The 16,842-nt window shown below is 48.5% G+C and overlaps 1 protein-coding gene across 1 annotated transcript in view; it reads left to right on the top strand.

Moving 5' to 3' along the window:
• Positions 1-16,285, top strand: part of Prag1 (PEAK1 related, kinase-activating pseudokinase 1) — a 50,212-nt gene extending 33,927 nt beyond the window's left edge. Inside the window, exons 4-5 of the mRNA XM_032918771.1 lie at positions 7,828-8,585; positions 14,790-16,285. Coding sequence (XP_032774662.1) covers positions 7,828-8,585; positions 14,790-15,905 — 1,874 coding nt within the window. The 3' untranslated portion in view covers positions 15,906-16,285. The remainder of the gene's footprint in view (positions 1-7,827; positions 8,586-14,789) is intronic.
• The last annotated feature ends 557 nt before the right edge of the window (positions 16,286-16,842 follow it).

Below are 16,842 nucleotides of genomic sequence, written 5' to 3'. Positions count from 1 at the left end.
TCCAGACATCCAAGGCTATGCAGAGAAACCAACCCTGCCTCAGCCCACTCCCTGCCAAAGAATATAGTTCAAACTTGTTACATTTTAAAGCAGGAATGTATCTAAGGTTTAAAGTAACAAAATGGTATTTTTATATCATTGTAAACCTTTCCCATTTTATACCTTTATCAAGTCTCATATCCCTCCAGCACGTCCATTATGACATTTTGTCTGAGGAGCACAGTTTGTTGAGCACAGAGTCACTGTGTAGAAGGCCAAAGCGGACTCAGTGGTTGTTTGGATCGTGCTTGGTTCTGGAGGAACAAATGCAACCCTTAGGTCGGATCTGTTGTGGAGAATAGATGGGTGGTTGTGAGGGGACAACACTGGGTAAACGGCCCGAAGACCTTTGTGGCTGCCTTGAAATATACACGCCTAAAGCTGAGGATGGTGGGGCAGGCCTGCAGCCCTTGGGAAGTGGAGGAGAGAATATTAGGAGCACGAAGGCCATCTGCATCGATGTGGTAGTCCAGGCCAGCCTAGTCTCTAAGAGACGCTGACTCAAAACAACTACAAAAAACAAACAAAACAAAACAAATAAAAACAGACTTAACGTCACATTAAGATCATTTCCCTCTTTGGCTTAACTGAGTGATTCAAGAGACCGAGGTCATAATTGGCTGTTCAATGGTAGCCACCAGCATCAGCAACAGAAAAGAGCAGAGAACTCTACACAGGCAGCGGACATGGAGCCTCACCCAGTCCAAGAGGCAGAACCATGCTGCTGGGTCTTATTTTATAGCTAGGAGGTCAGAGCTAGAGGAAAGCAACCAAGTACTGCGGCTTTGATCAGCTTGGTTTTGTCCACAATAATACCAGTAAGTTAAAAAAAAAAAAAAAAAACACACATACGTGTGTGTATGGGGTAGGGGGTGTTTATATATATGCTCTGCCGATCATTTGATAGATATTTGATATAAACTACAAGCTGGGCACAATTTCAGATGCTGAAGATCCAAAAATAACTGCCCAGTCCCTTTCCTCACAGGGCACATGGCTAGTTCCGCACATGCAATAGGCGCTGTGGAGAAAGTAGGCCAGGAAGGGCACGGGGCTGGGTAGGAAGGCCTGTCAAGGAGAGAGACAGGAAGTCCAGACACATTAGCCTGTAGTTCATGTGACTGGCAGTCTGACCTCCAGCCAGCACTTGCTCCCCGTCTCCGACAAAGAAGAGGTCGTATTCTTCAAAGAGATCCGCAACACTGTCTACCTAAATTTAATGTGTGCTCTATTAGCCAGGCTTATTAGATCTCTTGATCTTAAATCCATAGGTTCAATCCAATGCATTATGTAAGTAATCTGTCCCAGCATAGTATACACCCCCAGCCCATCAAGAACTGAGTCCGGGCTTCTGTCCCAGATGTTGGTGAGGCACAGAGGTTGGTTCCGGAGGAAAACAAACTCCATTTAAATACTTCCAGTATCCCAAATAATCCCTGCCAGCAAAGAGGCTTCATCTTAAAACAGTTTCCTTTAAAATCTCCAATTAATGCCGTCGTATTTCCTTCCATTAGTGTGTCATTTAAGGTATTTCTTCGGTAAGCTATGTATTTTCGATTAAATAGCAAACAATATAGAAAGGTATGCAGCAAGGAGCGTCTCTCCTGACACCCACCTCATCTTGTGTCCACTGCCACTGTGAACATATTTTTCTCTGTCATTAAGAATCAAAGTGTCCTAACATTGAGTGGTATACATTTTGTACTTGGAGTCTTTCAAGTCAGAACCATTAGCGGTCGATTTTTGAAGCCGCTCTATTGTTTCGGTTGTTAGCCACCAGTTAAATCCTTCTCTTGCCAATGTATAATTAGGCTGTTTTGTTAGAAAATTCAAGTGGGGCCCTGAGACACACACTGGGGAGATTTGGTTTACATATCCTATCTGTGAGACAAATTCTGTGTGTGTGTGTGTGTGCGTGCGTGTGTGTGTGTGTGTGTGTGTGTGTGTGTGTGTGTGTGTGTGTGTGACAAATTCTTAAAAGAAGTAAAATCAGTGCTTTCAAATTTGGATGCGTTTCAAGTAGTCACCCTCAATTCGTCCTCTAGAAAGTGCCCGTTTGCTTTTCTAGCAGCAGCACAGGAGAAGGGACTTGCATGAGGTTTCGGTTTAACTACCTAGAAAGACAATGCTCACTGCTGTGTCTCCACTGAGGTTGGAAGATCCCAATCTCAGAGCCCCGGCTGGGCTGTTGGCTGGTGGAGGAGGCCCCAGGGACTTGTCTTCCAAACTGAGACCTGCGTCTTTCCCTTCCGTGCAAACCACACTGTGGCCTTGACTGTTGCTTTCCGGGATGATCGATCGAGTGGGTCTGGAGAGATTCCTCACAAACGCCACATCTTCCATCCAGCTGCAAAATGCTAATGACATGCTTCCAGTGCGAGCCGCATTTATCTTCCTGGAAAAGCGAGGCGTCCTTTAAAAGGAGTGTTCTGCCCGGTCTCTTTCTTTTTCCATGTGGTACTGAGCCACTCCAGATTCTGGAACCAAATGAAAAGCTGCACGACTTCCCTTGGAAAATCGTGCAGCCGGAGGATGCCTGAGTCCCTGCCTGCCTATCTGTTGGCAGAAACCTCCACACAGCCTCTTCCTGCGTGGCGCGGTGCCTACACAGGTGGTTTGGCTGTTCTTTTCTCATCTCTAATGAGAGAAATCAAACTTCCCTAAGGTTGGGTTGAGTGTTCTATGGCTGATTTGTTTCTGTCTTACACTTAGTAGGTGCTTAAGAAATAGTAACGGGTGAGTGGGTGAATCTTTGAAGCAGTTTGCTCAGCTACATCAGATTGGCAAGCGTCAGTCCATAGAATAGTCCACGTTTTTCCACGCAAAACACACACATATACAGACACACACACACACACAGATACACACACACACACACACACACACACAGGGACACAGACACACAAACACAGAGACACACACACACATACACAGAGACACAGACACACAGATACACACAGACACAGTCACACAGAGACACGGACACACAGACACTCACATACACACACAGATACACACACAGAGACATACACACACACAGACACACACACAGAGACATAGACACAGACACAAACACACACACACACACACAGACACAGACACAGAGACACAGACACACACACAGACACACAGACACAGACACAGAGACACATATACATAGTCACATGCACACACAGAGACACAGACACACACACACAGACACAGACACACACACACGGACACAGACGGACAGACACACACACACAGACACACAGATACACACAGACACAGTCACACAGAGACACAGACACACACACACACACACACATAGACACACACACAGACACACACACACAGACATAGACACACACACAGAGACACACACAGACACACACAGACACACAAACAGAGACACATACACACAGACATACAGACACACAGAGACACAGAAACAGAGACACACATACATAGTCACAGGCACACACAGAGACACAGATACACACAGACACAGTCACACACAGAGACACAGACATAAACACATAGACACACACACACACAGACACTCGCATGCAATGTAATTGGCTTTGCTTTACTTATAATTGGAACGGTGGCTAACATAAATGTAAAAAGCTCAACAATGCTCACTCAGATGGCTCAAAACAGGGCTGACCACTTCCTCTGTGAGCCCGGCTCTCAGGGCTGAAGAGACAGTGCAAGTACCTATTAAACCCCAGCAAGAAGACAAGACCCTATCATAAGGTAGACCTCATGCTACGTTTGAACTTTTGCCCTCCGTTCTGAGGAGGGAGCAACCTGTTTTCCCCAAACATTGAAATACCGACAACTTCTTCACTTTCTAAATATAAAAGATACCAAACTACTATACATCTCCCACCAGGCCCCACCTTTGTGAGATTCACCCAGCATGCCATACGTGATTCTTTCCTCTTGTCGGAAGTGCATGCACTAAAGGGATGCTGGGTGTTTATCTCTGAGTATGCTATATGTGGAACTGAAGACTGGAAGGAACACTTGGGAAATAGTGTTTGGAACCCTCTGTCTTAGGCAGTATTACTCAGCTGGGAATTTAGCTCAATGTGAGAGTGCTTGCCTCGTTCTCACAAAATTTTCCCAGCCATCCCTGCTCTTCCTTGTAAGCGAGAATTTGGAGACATCGGTCTAATATCAGCATACAAGCAGGATATGGTAGAATTAGTTTCGTGTGCCATTGAATTTGAGTCTTTCTGTCCGTCGGCCAAAGCCGTTCAGGTTTCCTTTCTTAGTTAGGTTTTCCCTGACAGATGGCTTACCTGTGAGCTATGAGAGCATTTCCGTTATCAGGGTCCGTTTGTCTTCTTCTGTCTTTGGTGAGTGCAGACCATAGCGGCTGCTGTGGGTAATGACTTAGGCAACGCATCATCCAAAGGCTGTTTGCCCAGAGCAGCGTTGAAGAAATGGTTCTCCAAGAATAAGAAAATGTCAGGGCCAGTCCCCTCTCACCCTGGAGTGACAGCTAGAAAAATCCGTTCCATGGAGAAGGTCACACTTTAGCATCCATGTCAAAGTAACCTGAGTACATCCATCCTGGGGAGATTATAAGACCCTGAGGTATCTGTTGTTCACCGTGGGACTTTCTCACGAACCGTGGTTCCATACCTGCTTACACGGGTGGAGGCATGTGCATATATATTTGTGTAAAGGTCAGAGAACAACGTTAAGTATCCTCCATGTTTTGTTGGTGGTGGCAGCTTCAAGGTTTAAGGAACAGTCTCGTAAACTGACAAAGTAGTCAAGAAGGGCAAGCCCTCGGAAATCTACCTGTTTCCCCTCCTCAACGCTAGTGGTAGAATTACAAGCTGTTCTCTTGACCTGGGTTCTGGAGCTCAATCCTGGGACTCTTTACCACCTAAGCTATCTCTCCAGACCTAAAATGAAAATCTTTATCAGTGTATACGATGCCCGGTTGGATACAGGAAGTCCACACTTGAAGTGAATCACCCATCACTGCTAAGTTTTGCTAACTCCCTGCTTCCCTTCTGCTGGGCAGGTATGCAATTCAGGGGCATATCTGCGCTGCCCCCTTCTTGTTAGCTGCAACATCCTAGCACAGATTCACAGCCTCTAAGACGTTAAACACATCTGACCGGCCTACATGCCAATCCTTGGTGCTATATATGCATTGGAATACCTAGTCCTCACCAGATTTGCCCAAGCAGCTATGGGATCTAAATCCAGTCAGAATTGTCCAACTTAGTTCCTACAGGATGTCATGGGAACACAGAACAGGGTGGTGGAGTAGTTGTTCTCTCAGGTGCCTGAACACTGCTTCTGTGCAGGGTCTGTAACTGACATCTTGATTCTTCTTGGAGATCTAGGGAATGTGTGTGAGATGGATTGGCTTTTAAAGAGTCGCTCCACTGTTACTGATTAGAAAGTTGACCAGCCTTCAGTACAGGAGCTAGAATTAGAGAGAGGCATGATGGGAGCAAGTTAGCCATCTGTCTAGAGATTGTGCAGGGGTTTCTGGGATGGCTGCCAGACAAAAATGCATGTTCAGAAAGGTTGCAATGGAGGGTTGCTGAAATTTAATGGGGGAATTCCAGATAGTACAATCCAGCCTCCCCCCCCCCCTTTTTGGAGGAAATTTGGCTGGATGTGACTAGTATTCCTGCCCTTTGCCCTTAATTCCTAGTAGAAACATAAAGGGGCATGTTGGTGACAACCAGAGAGTTGACATTAAAGGGGAGGACAGACCACGTCAAGCTTAGGAAATCAGAACAAGGCTTATAAAGGAGAGGCAAGCCAAGACACTGACTGGTTAGCAGCTCCAGCGGCCCCTTGAATGAGGGAGGGAAAGGAACCTTGACTCTGGACGCGCTGCCTCTGACCCCAGAGTCTGATTCAGGCATGAGCTGGGTCGTCAGATTTCACTCCCAACCCGCACTTACAGCCCTTGCACTAGTGATGATACCTTGGCTGATTTCTGGTACCCAGAAGGCAAAGTGACGAGGAAGTGGATGTATTGAAGGACTTGCTTTCTTGCTCCTAAACACAGGGGCTCACTAGCAAAGCCCCGCTGAGCTTGGGGAACCTCATACACAGGTGGCATCACCCCTGACTTTTTAAATTTTTTTAGCTAGGGTGTGAGGAAGCAATACGCCTCCTTCCTCCACTTACCCTGTTAGAATGCAGAGGAAGAGAGTCACCCATAAACTTTGTACCCATTACCCTCTCAGTCCGTGGGAGCAGAGCCAATCTCCTGGGAAGCATGAGACAGGAGACCTGAGGCCACGAGGTTTGTAGAGCCTGCTAAGAGTCAGAGTCCAGTGTAGTCTCCCTGCCTTGCATTGGCTGGTTCTGGAACACTGTCTGCTGTGACTGAGGGGAGACGTTCTAGGCCTGGAAAGCCTGCTGGTCCCGTTGCCTTTTATTAACCAAGCCTCCTGGGAGGAACATATGTCATTCACTTAGCCTTGCTGGCAGGAGCACCCAACACCCCTGCCCTCACTGCACCCGCCTGCCAGTGGGAAGGTGGGAAGGGACAGCTGCTTCGGTCCTCATCAACTGTGATGGACCAGGAAGCAGGAGCTGAAGCCACTGCAGGCTGGAAGAGGGCAAGGAGGACAGTGTGCCACCCCCACACCCCATGTCTACTCTTTGTTTGGTTCTCTTTTTTGTCTTGAGATAGGGCCTCATCGTAGCTCAGGTTAGCCTTGAACTTGATATGTGGCTGAAGATGATTTTGATTTCTGGTCCTTCTGATTTCTAAAATTTCTACAGACTTGCCTTTCTCTAACATTTGCAAAAGCCCAAAGAACTGCATACGAACACACACAGAAACTGCACACTGACATGTAGAGAGGACTGGAGAGATGGCACGGTCATTAAAGTGTTTGCCGTGTTGCATAGGCATGAAGACATGAGGTCCAGAATCCATGACAGTGGGGTGGGGGGGTGGAGAAGGAGAGGAATGACATCATCTATAAATCCAGTGTTGGAGAATCAGAGATAGGTTTATCCCTGGAACTTGCTAGCCGGCTTACAAGCCTAATGGGTGAGCCTCCTGCCAGTGAAGAGAACCTTTCTCAAAAAGAGGGGTAGGTGACACATGAGAAATGACATCAACAGTTGACCTTTGGCTACCACATTCATGCACACACGTGTCCTTGTACACACGTGTACACACACACACAAACACAAACACACACACACACACACACACACACAGAACCACAGGCATAACGGATGGGGAGGAAGCCTGTTCTCTTACTCTAGTGAATGGTACTTTCTTAAGCCCGACTTTTTAAAGAGTGGACTCCAGCTATGTGTGTTCGCATTTACTTTTGCTCTTACGGCATTTCTCTCAAGGCTGTAGAATCACCTCAGTGTCTATCCAGAGATGGCTAGTTCAGGGATGCTGACCTATGGTACTGTATCACAACACTGCTCTTAAGGAGGATAAGTAGATTAAAACTCTCCACAATGTGGACGAAAAGCGGCATTCCAAAGACTGATTTGCTCCCATGCATGCAGATTTGTTTGGGGTACCAGAACAATGCCTGAGAGATTCCTGGCTGAGAAGTCATCTGAAAGGTGCTTAGTGCTCAGGGAGGGGACGCAGGGAGACTTCACGGACAGTGAGTGCCATTTGTGCAGTTTGTAGTTTGTTCGCTGTGCATACAGCATTTAAAGAAATAGAAAGGAGTACGACAAAATTAATCGCTGTGACTGATTAAAAAATAATAATCCCACGGCACCTGAGCCAGTGGTCTCGATCTCCAGCCTTATGACTTCTGCTTCTTTTTCTAGGTCCATCGTGTGAAGCCACCCACTCACCCACCATCAGCGGGAAAAAGCTCTTTGCTCCCGTCCGGTTCCCGTCAGGCTCCACGGAGGATGTGTCCCCCAGCGGTCCTGCGCAGCCTCCTCCTCTGCCCCAGAAAAAGATAGTGAGCCGTGCCGCCTCCTCCCCTGATGGCTTCTTCTGGACCCAAGGTTCCCCTAAGCCACGCACAGCGAGTCCCAAACTGAACCTAAGCCACTCGGAAACCAATGTTTGTGCCCATGACGAGCCTCCTTTTAGCTATTCCTTGAACTCTGGAAACCAGCCCCACCATGTCTTCTCCTCTTCTGAGCCTTTGGAGAAAGCTTTCAAAGGCAGTGTGCCCTGGGCCCCGGCTCTGGGGCCGGCAAACAGCAAAGGCGGTTGTGGGAGCCCCAATCTCCAGGGCAGAGCGGCCACCTCCACCTCGTCATCCCAGCTCAGCGTGTCCAGCCAGGCCTCCACCGGCAGCAGCCAGCTTCAGCTGCACAGCCTGCTGAGCAGTATCAGCAGCAAGGAGGGCACCTATGCCAAGCTCGGGGGCCTCTACACACAGTCCCTGGCCCGCCTGGTGACCAAGTGCGAAGACCTCTTCATGGGTGGTCTGAAAACGGAACTGCGCTTCGATGAGAACAGCTGGTCGCTCTTCAAACTGATATGCAACAAGCCTTGCTGTGACTCGGGAGATGCAATTTACTACGGTGCCACTTGCTCCAAGGACCCCGGCAGCATCTACGCAGTGAAAGTAGGTACTAAGTAGGTACTACCGCTGTCCTTCCGCTCTGTGGTGTGACCAGCTGGTTCTGGCACCTCTCCAAGCTCTCAGAAGCGCGCTAGTTAACAAGTTTGCCTTTATATTTGGAGTCCCGTGATCCCACTCTCTGCCTGACCCGGGGAAGTAGCACCGTGAAATTCCTAGCATGAGTTTGTGTGCCGTGATGTTTGTGGTCCAGCGGCCATAGGGAACAGCTTAGTGCGGCAGAGTTCACTCAAGTCTTCAGGAGGTTTTGACTCTTGAGTGTTTCACAGAGATAGGAAGATAGAGGTGTGATCGTGAGACTCCTTACGGAGCTCATAATCCAATAAAAGAAAAGGACAGTTAAGGTCCTCGCCTGCTCGGCAAGTGACCGCAGCAGGAGCCTTAGACTCAGACATTGCCCTGTGAACCGTGTAAGCACCAATAACATTGCTCAGAATTTACTGTTACCATTAGATTCTCGGGTGGTGGATTAGTTACCTATGTGACTGCAATGAATCATACTTGAGATTTTTCTTTGAAAGAAACTTGCGATACCACCAGACAAGATGGCCGAGAGCCCCAATGAGTAATGTCCAGGAGACCCGTGTCCATTTACAAGCTACCCTTCTGTAAAGAGGGTACAGGGTTAGCTACTAGGAAGCTCTATGTAGTTAACAGATACCAGGATCACAAAAGACTTGGGTCAGGTTATGGCCAAGAGAGCAGGCACTGGTGATGAGAAAATACTGCCAGGCTTGGGGATCCCAGCTACCAAGCAGGCTGAAATAGGACAAGTTCACAGCCTGCCTGGGCTACACCAGGAGCCCAGGACCCATCTGGATAAGTCAGGCTTACAAAGAAAGTGTGGGGGTTGGGATGTAGCTCGGTAGTAGCATATGTGAGACCCCTGCTTTAATCACCAATACCACAGGAAATGAAGAGAGGAGAGGGAGGGGAGGGGAGGAAGAAGGCAGCTGTCCCAAAGGGAACTTCTATGAAATTAGGCTTCCATGGCCACTTCAGGTCTGAACCCAGACACTGCCTTCTGGGTAAGCTAAATTTTGTGCCCTTTCCCCAAATGAAGTTAAAAGATGAAAAGGGCCCATTCCTTTTCTGTCAGGATGGTTGTATTCAGTACATTTACTTCTTGACTTCTACTGAAGCTGTGTTCCTAAAATACCCATCATTCGGCTTGCAAATATGGCAAGTTGAAAATGCGATGAATGCTCTACCTAACCTCCAGTTCAGCTGTCATGGAGTCACCCTCGTTTCCCATTGTGGCTACAAGTGTTTCTTATTGACCCTGTTTGAAATCGAGGGCCATCTGAAGAGGGAGAAGGTGATTGAAAAATTATCTGAATGAGATGAACTGAACGCCCAGGTTATCGTGTGGAGTTTGTGAGAGGAGAGAGTAGACTGGAGTTTAGATGTTCAGGGAGGGTGAGAACTTGGTGCGTGACTCATCCTCCGGTCTTCTTCTCCTTGTCTCTGTTGTGTGCTCTCACCTTGCTCCCTGGTGCTAAACCTGGAGGTCTCAGGCAATCTTGAAGGAACTTAATTCAAAGAAAGTGACAATATTACATAGCAAAAACCAAGGGCGGGGCCCAGCACTGTGTTCAAACCTTGAGCAGAGACTCTTTCCCAATCTACTAGTCATTATGTGAAGTAGCTGGGAATCTAGAGCCAATTTCCCCCAGTACCCAACACATAGTTGCGCTTGCCCAGAGGATCACAGAAGCAAGTACTTCTCCTTATTGCATTGGGAGGTAAAGCCAGGAGAAAAGCCTCAAGATAAGCCTTCATCTCCAATGAAGAGGGTCCCAGAGGATTCCTAGTTGACTTTCCTGGAGATGTGGCATTAAAAAACCGAAGTCTGGAGAACAGCGTCAAATACTCTTGGAGAGATGCTGTAATTAGAAAAGGCGTTATTGCTTTGTAAATGTGCCTGGTCTGGCGGTGGGGGGCGGGGAGCTGTGAGCCTCGTTCGGCTCTTGCAGCTGTTCCACTTCATTAGCGGTGCAGTCTAGACGGAATACCGTCATCTGAGAGCCCTCAGGAGGGGGAGTCGGTCTCCTTCCCAGCTGCCTGTGTGTCCCCGAGCTCTCCATTCATCTGTGCGCGTTAAGCAGAGACCTGCCTGACACTGAAATCAAACGCAGTGTTGCCTCTGAATCCCAGCAAACAATAGCAGATGGGCACCTGCTTGTGCCTGGCTCTGGGACCTCCCATCACAGGTTCATTGGCCTACAACATGGAGGCATAAGCTGGTCCTTATAGCCTGACACATCCATGGATGTGTGGCAGGAAGAGAAGGGGGAATAGCATTAGTTCTTGTGGATTTTGAAGCTGTTTCTCAGCCATGTAGGGCCATAGTTCATAATTAAGGGATCTGTGCTGACTTTGTCCTGATTCACACAAGGAGTGGGCTCTGGTTCCAAAGCTTAAGACAAGACAAAGTTTGAAACTTCAGCCGAGCCCAAGGTCTTTGGAAAGTTCCAGAGCTAAAAACCAAGGGCAGAGTCCCCTGGAAAGGAGATGGGTAGCAGCAGAGGGGCAAGGGGACAAAGATCACTATCTGCATTCCTCATTCTTCTTCTCAACTCTAGAATGATCTTGGGATGCCCCGCCCAAGCCTGGGAGGGGTCTGAGTGGCTGTTCCTGGTTCAGCTGTCTGAGGTGGAGGAGGCGACTGTGCCCTGGGGTCTTTCTGAAGGCCCAGCTCAGTTACTGTTTACCCAGCTCCCTCATTTGCATCTCTGTGCAAAATGTCTGTGGCTCAATTGGGGTTCTGGGTCCCTGTGTTTACTGGGCCTGGAGTTTTTTATACCCTGGAGGAAAGACAGCCTTGGAAACCATTTTGTCAGACCCTGCCAAGGCCTGGCCCAGGCTCAGTCAGAGGTTGTAGAGAACTTGTAAAGCAGTTCTAGACAGCTCTGACCCATCACTAAATGGCTACAGATGTAATGGCAAGAACTGTCACCATAGCAACCTTGTCATTGCAGACTTCACCGTGGGCCAGGCTTGGGGCCCAAAGCCATACCTGCATCATTTAAGCTGATCCCTGGGAGGCACCATTGCCCCATTTAGAGCCCAGAGAACACAGAACGGAAGGCAGATGCCACCGACCACCAGCATTGATGCTCCCATATATGTAGCATGACCTGCCCACAGAAATGTATTTGTCACCCACAGATCAGTGCTCAAAGCGTTTCCCATCCTTTGTGGACATGCGCAGGGCAGGAAAAAATGGGGAAGGCCTGGTGCATGTGGTTCCAGCTGATGGAAAATCAGGACACACCCTGCATGTGTTTTCTGCTCCCACCAAAAGCGCGTGTTTTTATTTTATTTATTTTATTGTATTTTATCTTAGTATATTCAGTGCCTCTCTTTGTCAGACTTCATGCTTTCCGTTGGGAGTGTTGCCTGTGAGTCTGGTGTTTAACACCCTACATACACAAGTGTGGTGCTAACAGGCTCTTGATGTTCATAAGCAAGGAGCCAGTGATGAGCCTTAGAGCGAGAATGTGGGTTATGGTATGTCAGCTATCAGTTCGGTGTCAGCAATGTAGATTAAAATAAGGCTCTCTAAGCAGAGTGTGGACAAGGCAAAGTCACACAGCCATCAATTATTGAAAAATACTGTGACCGGAATCACTGAACCCTTGCCCTGTATTTATTGGAGCCTGGTCCCATATTTGCTAGTTCCATATTTGAGGCTCCTTTATGGACCATAGCTACTTCAGATAAGAATCTCCTGTAGCTTGTCAAAGGCTTCCCAGCTAATACTTAAAACTGGTCTGCTGCCTCCCAGAGCCTATACATTTGACTTAAAGAACTCTTCCCAGGTTCCTATTGGGTTAATAGTTTCAGCTAACAAAGCCTCAGGTTCCCCTCTCTGAGGCCATCTACTGCTTTGAGCTTTGTGGGGTCTAAGGAGCTATTTTTGTGAAAGTCCCATAAGCAACACGGTGCCCCACACATGCGAGGCTCCAGTGTGCGTGTGCTGTGAATTAAAGCGATCCCAGCGTCAATCCTCCACTTGTCCACTGAGGGCTTGACAGGCAGTGACTGCTCAGTACGTGAGTATTTATAGGCAAGGCTTTTGTGAGAACTCACCCCCACAAATTTCCTTTCATTTAAAAGAGTTCCAAGCCAAAGAGATGCCTCAGCGAGTGAAAAACGTTGGCTTTACAAACCTCACAACATGCGTTTGAACTCCAGAATCCACTATGGAGGGAGAGAACCAATTAGGGGAAGTTGTCCTTTGATACCCCCTACCCCCCACATCCACCTCTCACCTCAGCCCCCGTCTCCTCACACACAAATATTATCCTCATACTAAATAATGTTGAACTAAAAAAAAAAAATTAAAAGGATCCCAGAGGAATGCCATTTAAAAGTAGTGCGGATGGGTATGTTGCAAAGAGACCCTGAGGCAAGACACATGAATTCCAAATCAGCTTTATTTAGAGTAATGGGAAGCGATTTCTGGGGTAGATAATACTTTCTTAAAATTTCAATTCTGCCTCCACAATAGAGAAATTAAACCATTAACGTGTTACCAACTCCTTGGTTAGCTTTAAAAAACATAAAAGCTCTTTTCCCCCGGAGGCTGAATGAATTCTTTGATGCAGAATCCCATGCTGTAAGACTACATAGCTACAGTAGAAACCAACGCCTGTGAACAGTGTATGCAACCGAACTTGAGAAAACGTTGCCTGAAAGTCATGTGGTAAACACCATCACAATCGGTCCTCAGCTGCTGGCTCCTTATGATCCGTAGATGGGAGGAGATACCTTTCTCCTCCTCTCCAAACCCGGGCAGAGCACTACTCGAAAAGCAGAGGACGAGAGAGACAGAGACACACAAGAGAGCATCTTCAATCCCTTCCAGTGTAATTACGTGGAAACCGAAGTCTAAGAGGGCCTTCCGGACTGGTTTGAGAATCCTCCAAGAGGATTATTAATTTTCCTCCGGCAGCTCACCCTAGCAGTATGAGCAGAAGAGGTCACAGCTGATAGATCAAGAGATCAGATCGTGGCTGTGTGGATTTCCCACAGGGAAGGTTGAGATTATCTACCTTGTTTATTCCTGTTTTTAACCCTAAGGATGCCCTCCAGCCCCGTGGCTCCCTGTCCCAGGGGAGCTTGATGTTTTCTTCCTGCAGCCAAGGCTCTGGCTTGGAGCAGAGCACAGCTTCCTGCACTCATCTGCATGAGTCGGCCCTTAGGCCATTTCACAGAGCAGGTGTTAGACATTTACCTAAGTCTAGGAAGCAAGGCAGCCTAAGAGAATGTGGTTTTAGGTCAAATCCTAAAAGTGTAGGGATACCATTGTCTCTAAAGTTGGGGTGGGGGAGGGAGAGGGAGGAGAGAGAATCCACTTGATGATGAAATATCAACCTTGCTTTCACTGGAAAGGATAGGGAGTCAGACTGAGTTCTGTACAAACTGGTCAACTTTGTGAGACTCCATGCTGACCACTCTGTGGAGCAAGAGGCATATTCCTCTTATACCACAGAGCCCCTAAAGCACCGTGGGCTTGAATTATTTTCTTCTGTGAACTACACTTCTGGTGTGGATTTTTTTTTTTTTCCTGAGAGGGTTTTTCTATATGTAGTCTTGGCTGTCCTGGAGCTTGCTTGCTTTGTAGACCAGGCTGGCCTCAAACTCTAAGAGCTCTGCCTGCCTCAGCCTTCTGAGTGCTGGGATTAAAGTGAAGACCACCACCCTGCCCATTGTGAATTCTTTGAAAGAAAGAGACAGACAGACAGCAGACAGGCAGACAGACAGGCACAAAAGAAAATGCTGTTACCCTCGTCTCCTCTTCTCTTCTCTCTCTCTCTCTCTCTCTCTCTCTCTCTCTCCCCCCCTCTCTCTCTGCCTTTTTCTGCTTCTACTACCTTCTTGACTCCCCTCCCCATGCTCTGAGTAAACTCTTTTCTGTACAAGAAAAAAGGAAGAAAGAAAATGCTGCTTAAACCGAAGTCTCAGAGATGCTATATTTCCTCCAAATTTTTTGAAGAATTAATTGTATGCTTTAGCACTAACTCTTTAGTCCTTGTGAGCCCCTTTAAGTGATGTTTAATGTACGATATAAATAAGGTAAGAAATAGTTTGCCTCTTGGTCTGAGGATGCCAAATATCCGGGCATTTGTTTCACAGAACTACGGATCCCACTCCTAACCTCGCTTTTCCTTCTTGTGACAGATCTGCAAAACCCCAGAACCCAAGTCAGCTTCGTACTGTAGCCCGTCCGTGCCGGTGCACTTCAACATCCAGCAAGACTGCGGCCACTTTGTGGCCTCTGTGCCCTCCAGCATGCTTGCCTTCCCCGACACATCCAGCAAGGACCCTGCGCCTGCTGCGCCCTCACACACCCCTGCCCAGGAGCAGGACTGTGTGGTGGTCATCACCCGGGAGGTGCCGCACCAGACTGCCTCGGACTTTGTGCGGGACTCTGTGGCCAGCCACCGGGCAGAGCCTGAGGTTTACGAGCGCCGGGTGTGCTTCCTGCTTCTGCAGCTCTGCAACGGGCTGGAGCACCTGAAGGAACATGGGATCATCCACCGGGACCTGTGTCTGGAGAACCTGCTGCTAGTGCATTGCAACCCTCAGAGCTCTCCCGGGCCCTCTGCTAATCCCAGCGTGCCCACCACCACGTCCCGTTGTCCTTCTGCCGCACCCGCAGCCACCACGGCCTGCCAGGGAGGGCCTGGTGAGAAGCACCTGCCCAGGCTTATCATCAGCAACTTCCTGAAGGCCAAGCAGAAGCCGGGAGGCACCACCAACCTGCAGCAGAAGAAGAGCCAGGCCCGGCTGGCCCCTGAGATCGTATCTGCCTCTCAGTACCGTAAGTTTGATGAGTTCCAGACTGGCATCCTCATCTACGAGCTGCTCCACCAGCCCAACCCATTCGAGGTGCGAGCCCAGCTACGGGAGCGTGACTACCGGCGGGAGGACCTACCCCCGCTGCCCACACTGTCGCTCTACTCGCCCGGCCTGCAGCAGCTCGCCCACCTGCTGCTTGAGGCCGATCCCATCAAGCGCATCCGCATAGGTGAGGCCAAGCGGGTGCTCCAGTGCTTGCTGTGGGGGCCACGGCGAGAGCTGGTGGAGCAGCCGTGCCCCTCGGAGGAGGTACTGTGCAACACTCTGCACAACTGGATCGACATGAAGCGAGCCCTGATGATGATGAAGTTTGCCGAGAAGGCGGTAGAACGAAGGCGGGGCGTGGAGCTGGAGGATTGGCTCTGTTGCCAGTACTTGGCCTCAGCAGAGCCAGGGGCCCTCTTGCAGTCTCTGAAGCTCCTGCAACTTCTCTGAGCCCCTAGTCAGACCATTCCCTCGCCACCTTCCATGCCCGCCCCATGCCCTTGCCTTGCCTGCATCCGGGTTACCCTGGGAAATGGTACAAATGACTATCGTCCTTGGATGTAATATTTTATATATACATATGTAATATAAATATGAAAGACTGGGGGTGTCACACGCCAGCCTCCTCTCCTCACAGAGTCCCCCTTCCTCCACCACCGCCACCCCTGTAATTATGTACAGTTCTAGCTTCACGCGAGGTCCCGAGGGACAGTCCCACCGATAGAACCAAGTTTGGACTCCTGCCTCACTACCCCATTATGGAGTCTGCTCGCCCTTTTGTCAAACTGTTATTTAAAAAACAACCTCCACAATAAAAAAACAAAGTCTTATATTAATTTCTTTTTATTGAGTCACAAGCAAAGCCCTTTAACCTCCAAGTGCTTGAGTGCGCTCGAGTCTCTGATAAGTAGAATCTATTATGTGCCGCAGAGGAGCGGAATATCTGCCCTTGATCTCGCGCTTACCCCGTAGAGCAGTACCTACTGAAGCCTGGGTGTGTTGGTAGGAGGAAATGTTCTCTTTCTCTTCCCACACAACAGGATTCTTGGGTGGGATGGGGGTTAAAGTTTAACCCTGCTGCTCTAAACCCTTCTTCAGTTTGCCGAAGCTGACACCCTTGTGCCACCGAGAGCCCTGGCTGGAAATAAAATACACCTGTCTAGTTCAAAGGAAAGACCCCAACACTGACTTTTTTTTTTTTTTAAAGATTTATTTATTATATATAAGTACACTGTAGCTGTCTTCAGACACACCAGAAGAGGGCATCAGATCTCATTATAGATGGTTGTGAACCACCATGTGGTTGCTGGGATTTGAACTCAGGACCTCTGGAAGAGCAGTCTGTGCTCTTAACCGCTGAGCCATCTCTCCAGCCCCCAACACTGAC

This window comes from Rattus rattus, chromosome 13, assembly GCF_011064425.1.
Source record: "Rattus rattus isolate New Zealand chromosome 13, Rrattus_CSIRO_v1, whole genome shotgun sequence".
NCBI classification, from domain to species: domain Eukaryota; kingdom Metazoa; phylum Chordata; class Mammalia; order Rodentia; family Muridae; genus Rattus; species Rattus rattus.
Note: the sequence above shows the minus strand (reverse complement) of the source record. Positions and strands in the feature narration are given on the sequence as shown.